At 31.7% G+C, this 6885-nt stretch overlaps 1 protein-coding gene across 1 annotated transcript; it reads right to left on the bottom strand.

The window, feature by feature from the left end:
* Positions 1 to 61: 61 nt before the first annotated feature.
* LOC125067752 (replication termination factor 2) lies at positions 62 to 1936 on the bottom strand. Its single transcript, XM_047676499.1, has 4 exons — positions 1731 to 1936; positions 1451 to 1630; positions 1135 to 1344; positions 62 to 1053 (listed from the first exon to the last, which is right to left on the bottom strand). Exons 1-4 carry the CDS (start codon positions 1797 to 1799, stop codon positions 544 to 546), a joined length of 969 nt encoding a protein of 322 aa, XP_047532455.1. The 5' UTR covers positions 1800 to 1936; the 3' UTR covers positions 62 to 543.
* Between the last annotated feature and the right edge of the window lie 4949 nt (positions 1937 to 6885).

The raw sequence follows: 6885 nt of genomic DNA, 5'->3' as shown, positions 1-6885 counted from the left end.
AATTTATGTGCAATAATAATAATAATAATTATAGTGCAATATTAAAATCTTAAATAAAGCATTCCATTTAATCGGTTTATTTATTCCATTTCCTTACAGATTCCTCTTTGACTACAGATATTTAACTTTATACTTACAAATAAGTTTACATAACAGGAAACATGAGATGGAGACAGACATCTTGGTATTAGCAGCTGAATACAAGACACCCTAGGTCAGTACTAGAAATATAATAGTATAATTTTACATGTCACTAGGGTGACACACAATATTATATACAACATACAATATGATCAAATGGTCTAATTAAATTATACTACACTTCACTAAATATCATTAGAGACTTTCGGTACTGAAATATTAGACCATCTTCAATTCTGACCTTAGAAAAAATATATATATAAGATATTTATGATATTATGATTATACAAAATTTATGATTTACTCAAAACATTATTTCAAAGTTAATAAAATAATTAATTAATAATTTAACCAATTGTCAGTTTGTCTGGTTATAGTAAATGGTACGTAAAACAAAATATTTTAGTTGTAGAAAGGATTATATGTAACCCAGTGTGCTCTCTGCTGATCTTTATCATTCTTATGTGAAGTGAAGATTGACTTGTAGACTTCACTGGACTGGGGATCTTTGGCTATACTGTAGTCTTTCTTTGTTTTCTTGTATGAAGGGTCCTGTGCTAGCTGTGTTGAGTGAGCCCTTTTACTCGACCCAAAGTGACCTCTAGTTTGCTTGTTAGGATTAAATTTAGGTAATGATAGAGGTATTGTGTCTAATTCCTTTTTAACTTGACTGCTTCCTTCTTGGGGGTCATCTTTTTCCTTTTTAATTTCCTCAGATGTCGAAGGAATATTTGTCGATGTGGATGAGGTTGTTGAGGTCTCAATTTTTATTTCTTTCTCTATCTTATCTACTTTTGTTTTCTTAGACTTCCTGTTTGCAATCCGAATTGTCATCTTCTCTTTGAGCTGTTCAATATCATCATCGGTTCCATTCAGCACTATTACATCATTATTAGTGAAGGGCTGTTGGCACTAAAACATAATTAAAAGTTTATAAAACTAAACTTACTTACTCCTTGAACCAAACATTCTTATTAAATATATGAAACTTACCATATGGCAAATGTTCTGTTTGACTTCTTTCATTGCACGCTCAGCAAGCACACAGCCACAACTCCATAGAAATATGAACCGGAATTTGCCCGTCATTTCTAAACCACTAATAGGACAAATATATGGTGCACTTCCCTCTCCAACAGCACCATCTGTATGCTCACTATTAGTGTAAGCTGGGTTTTTTGTGAGTTTTAAATCTTTGATGTCCTGTAAGGTAAAATAGTAAGACATTTTTGAAAATTTATATTTTATCACAATAATCATAATAACTTGTATTATTAGAAGCTAGAAATTATTAATTTTCATACTTTACCTTCAAATTTTTTATATGGTCTATTGATTGAGGCTTGCTTTCTTTGTCGAGTAAAGCTTCTAACACAGAACTTTTGCTATATAGCCTTCCTAAACCACAAGCTACCACTGGCTCTTGTAAGGTTTGTTGAGATAAAGCGCAATTGCGCCATTTAAAAGAACGCTCAGCATCTTTATCTTTCTAAAAACAAACAATGAAGTGTTATTACCATATTCTTAAATAGTACCCCAATAATTAGACAGTACTTGAAAGAAAAGGTCAACATGAAGCATATATTTACCTGTTCTGGTTTCTTTTTCAATCTTACAAGTTCATCTCTACGTGGAATAGTACCTCCATCGCATCCCATATTTTATTTGTTTAAATATACAATTATCGGATTGTTTAGGTTTCTTTTCCTTTAGTTTTAGTTCTAGTTCAAAAATAATACTTCTTTTCCTTTATATTCATATAAATTGACAAATTATCATAATGTCATACCTAATCAAAGCATAGTTATGTTTAATATAGATTATAGAAACAAGACCAACAGTAGACGGTTATAACAGCCACAGATAACGAATATTACGATTTTATTCTTATATATTATATACATAAAAGTTTTACCAGAATTCAGAAATTCGATAATTATATATAAACTTATTCTTATAGTTCGATGTATTTCAAGTTTTTATTATCAAGTCGTATCACAATCTGAATTTTATCTTTATTTATGACAATATCTATATATGTAATATGAAATAAATATATATAATATGAAATTCACGTAGTTAAATGTAAGTTTTCATGGGACTCTACAACCACTTCTTCATTGACTTTAAATGTCGTGTGTGTGTGTAGTCGTCTTCCTTGGTGAGTTTGGATGGTATTCAGCTAGTCCGCCCATGTTGTTATGATGGATCGTCATTTATATATCATACCTTTTAATAGTACAGATGTATGCAGTGGCGGATTTGCCCTAAGGCCCAGTAGGCCCTGGCCTAGGGCGGCCAGATATTAAGGGTGGCAAATTGTGCATCACATGTTATGGAAATTCAGTAAATACTTTTTTGGTAGTAAATGATTGATTTGATGTCAGAAGAACTGAAAAGACGCCGAGATGCTTATAAATTATTTCACGATAAATTTTACTTTATTATCAACCTCACAGAGTTAAAAACTATTTACGTACAGTAATGACAGAGCAGAGGTTAAACAATCTAGCTTTGCTTAACATAGAAGCTTTTTTAAGCAAATTGGATTTAATTAATAATTTTGCTGCGCTTAAGTGCAGACGAGTTTTGTAACACACTGTTATACATTAATTTTATTAAAAACAACTGAAACCGTTTTAAATGTTTGATTTAAATGTCCAATAATCCCTGAAACATTGAAAAATATTATAAAATAGCTTTATAAGCTAGCTTTTAGTTAAACAATTTTCTGAATCAATCGAAAGTGGATTAAAGTAAATTCATTAATTTATTATCTAGTGATTTAATTATGGGTGCTGAGAAAGGGGTGGCACATGGCCTGGGCCTAACTAAAAATTATACACTAACCCTTTCCTATAAGAAAAATAAAATAAAAATTGTACTGTCACGATTGGTTTCATGAGGATTTATTAAATTAAGTTAAAAATAATCTTATAACGCTTTATGATTTTTCGACCTCGGGCATAATGCATTTAAAAAAAAACAAATGAATCTACTCGGGATAAAAAAAATTTAGATATATTTTTTTAATTAAGCCGTAAAAGAAGTTTATGAAAATGTATGCAAAATGTTTTCCTTAATTAGCAGTTTAACATTAAATTAGGTTTTTATCTAGCAGCGATGTCTATAGCCGCTAACCATAGTTTGTAACTTTTAAGCTATAGTCTGTACTTATTATAATTATAGTGTTCTGTGGTCTGAAAGCAGACTTCATTTGACTAAGCCTGGAAAGCTCGCGGAGCAATAAATTTATCTTGTAATTAATAAAAATCTATAATGGAAGATAACAAGACAGCACAAGCAGGAGAATATCCAAAATCTAATGAAGAGAAAAACTCTAAGAGAAAAAATAAGAACAAAAAAAAGCGCAATGGTGGAGACGGCGATAACCGAGGTTCGGTCTCTAATGACGGATTATCTCTTACTAATTCGAGTGATGTGCACCAAAACATTTCATTTAAAGATTTAAAAACAGCAATGGAAGTGCTAAACCTGCAACAAAAACCGGCAAAAACTACTGAAGAAGCATTGCATAAATCTTATCAGTTTTGGTCAACTCAACCAGTACCGAAATGGAATGAGAAAATTGTAACAAATGAACCAATCGAACCACCTAAATCCATAGATGAAATTCGTTCTGAGCCTTATACATTACCTGATGGTTTCCAATGGGATACATTAAACTTAAATGAACCTTTAGTTCTAAAAGAATTGTATACTCTGTTAAATGAAAATTATGTTGAAGATGATGACTGTATGTTTCGATTTGACTATCAAACTGATTTCCTTAAATGGGCTTTGCAGCCACCCGGATGGAGAATGGACTGGCATTGTGGAGTTCGAGTCGTAAAATCGGGTAGATTGGTTGGTTTTATATCTGCTATTCCAGTAATACTTCGAATCTATGACCATATCCAAACTGTTGTAGAAATTAACTTCTTATGTGTTCATAAGAAGCTACGAGCAAAACGTGTAGCTCCTGTCCTAATAAGAGAAATTACAAGAAGAGTAAATTTGACCGGGGTATTCCAAGGAGTATATACAGCTGGGATTGTTTTGCCAAAACCAATTGCTACTTGTCGTTATTGGCATAGGTCATTGAATCCTAAAAAGTTAATTGACATTAAATTTAGCCACCTTTCAAGAAATATGACAATGCAAAGAACTCTTAAGTTGTTTAAGTTACCCGACTTACCAAAAACTCCAGGTTTTCGAAAAATGGAACCAAAAGATTCAGAAAAAGTAGTTAAGCTTCTTAATGACTATCTACTAAAATTTGACTTAGTACCAATTTTCTCAGAAGAAGAATTTAAACACTGGTTTATCCCACAGGCTGGAATAATTGATAGTTACGTTGTTGAAGCATCTGATGGTTCTATTACAGATTTTGTTAGTTACTACACTCTGCCATCCACTGTGGTCTATCATCCAGTTCACAAAACATTAAAAGCAGCTTATTCATTTTACAATGTCTCAACAAAAACACCCTGGATTGATTTAATGCTTGATGCATTGATCACTGCTAAAAATTCTGGATTTGATGTATTCAATGCACTTGATTTAATGGATAATAAAGAATTTTTGGAACCCCTTAAATTTGGTATTGGTGATGGTAATTTGCAGTACTATTTATATAATTGGCGATGTCCAAGCATAACCCCAAACAAAATCGGATTAGTTCTGCAGTGACTACTAAGTGATAAAGTAATTTATGAATTAATATTCATAGCTTTCTTTTTGTATTTTTCACAATATGTAGTATTTTATCATTTGGAAATATAGGTATAGTATGAAAAGGATAAATAAATTATATTATACTATGTAAAAATATTTGCTGATTTATTTATTCTATATGTACACATTTATTTTTAGCATATACATTTCATAAAAAATATTAACACTAATCAATTAAAAGTTTAAGCTTTCCAGTTTCTTCAAAAAGTTCAGTTCCCATTTTTCACTTTGTTTTACACAAATTGCTGACTGGAAATAAAATTTATGTTATTTATCTTTGTACTGAACTCAGATTATTTAACCTAATGATAATATGTTACTATAAACACATAATTAAAATAATATTTAATATATCTATTAACTTTTTAATAAATCACTATGGAAATCCATTACTTAAAGAATATTATGCCAGTAAATCCGTTTTTAACAAGATTGACTCAGAACAATATTGATGAAAAAATATTATTTATTTTAAGTTATTGATCAATGAAATAGAAAAGTTTACAAATAAAATATATTTATGTTTTAATGTTCCTTTGTCTTCAAAATGTCAAATGTGCCCAAGTATGCCTAGTTTGGCGATGTTAAAGATTATAAATTCTTAACATACTAGCAGTTAGCTGCACATTGTGGGACAATAGATCAAAGTCAAAGTCAAAGTCAAAAATCTTTATTCAATATAGAAGTGTTTGCACTTGCTTATTGATTGTCAAAAATCTACCACCGGTTCGGAATTTAGCACCTCGGACCTGAGAAGAACCGGCGAAAGAAACTCAGCGGGATATTTTTTTTTTTCATTTTTTTTAACCATTTTCCATGTAGGTACAATGATAAGTATATATTAGTTGTTTGAAACAGCCTGGAGGCGATCATTTCATTCCCAAGGTGTGCAGTCAACTAAAAAGTCATTAGTGTTGTAATATCCTTTAGCACACAAACGCTCTTTAACGACTCTTTTGAATTTTATAATTGAATAATTTTGAACGTTTTCTGGGATCCTGTTGTAAAAACGTATACATTGCCCCAAAAAAGAGTTACTAACCCTGTGTAATCGGGTACTTGGAGTAACAAGTTTATTCTTGTTCCTAGTGTTAATAGAATGTACGTCACAATTTCTGGGAAAATCATTTATGTTTTTGCGTACATACATAACATTATCAAAAACAAATTGAGAAGCGACAGTCATTATTTTAATTTCTTTAAATTTACCTCTTAACGAATCTTTTGGGACCAGGTTATAAATTGCACGAATAGCCCTCTTCTGCAGTACAAAAATAGTATTAATGTCAGCTGCATTACCCCAGAGTAGGATGCCATACGACATTATACTATGGAAATAACTGAAGTACACAAGGCGTGCCGTATCCACATCAGTCAAAAGTCTAATTTTTTTTACCGCATAGGCTGCAGAGCTAAGTCTATTCGCCAATTTATTTATATGGGGGCCCCATTGGAGCTTAGAGTCTATTGTCATACCAAGGAACTCTGTTGATTCTAAAACATCTAATGCTTCCCCGTTTAAACGTACACTCGTTTTGACACATCTTACATTGGGAGTAGTGAATTTAATACATTTAGTCTTTTTACTATTTAACATTAAATTATTAACACTAAACCAATTTACTATTTCAGAGAGAGTATTGTTCACATCGTCATATATTGAAAGACGTCTTTTTATTTTAAAAATTAAAGAAGTATCATCAGCAAACAATACTATCTCGAGTTTATCACCTAGGAGATGTGGCAGGTCATTTATATAAACAAGGAAGAGAAATGGTCCAAGAATTGATCCTTGAGGGACCCCCACAGTAACTGGAGACCCGGGAGATCTCTTTCCATTTACATCAACCCTCTGAATGCGATTGCTCAGATACGAAATCAGAAGACTGAGTGCAGTGTCCCTAATTCCATAATGACGTAGCTTCCTGACCAAAGTTTCGTGTTGCACACAATCAAAGGCCTTAGATAAATCACAAAATATCCCTAAGGCATCCTGTGACTCCTCCC

The sequence above is a fragment of the Vanessa atalanta genome, chromosome 1, assembly GCF_905147765.1.
Source record: "Vanessa atalanta chromosome 1, ilVanAtal1.2, whole genome shotgun sequence".
Taxonomy (NCBI): domain Eukaryota; kingdom Metazoa; phylum Arthropoda; class Insecta; order Lepidoptera; family Nymphalidae; genus Vanessa; species Vanessa atalanta.
This window is presented reverse-complemented; position numbering and strand designations above follow the sequence as displayed.

What these genes read in the sequence shown, in the direction of transcription:
- LOC125067752 (XM_047676499.1), bottom strand. Translation starts at nt 1,799, where the DNA reads ATGGGATGCGATGGAGGTACTATTCCACGTAGAGATGAACTTGTAAGA. An exon ending in TGAAAAAGAAACCAGAACAG is followed by an intron (nt 1,631 to 1,730) that starts GTAAATATATGC and finishes GTTTGTTTTTAG; the next exon opens with AAAGATAAAGATGCTGAGCG. An exon ending in ACCATATAAAAAATTTGAAG is followed by an intron (nt 1,345 to 1,450) that starts GTAAAGTATGAA and finishes TTTACCTTACAG; the next exon opens with GACATCAAAGATTTAAAACT.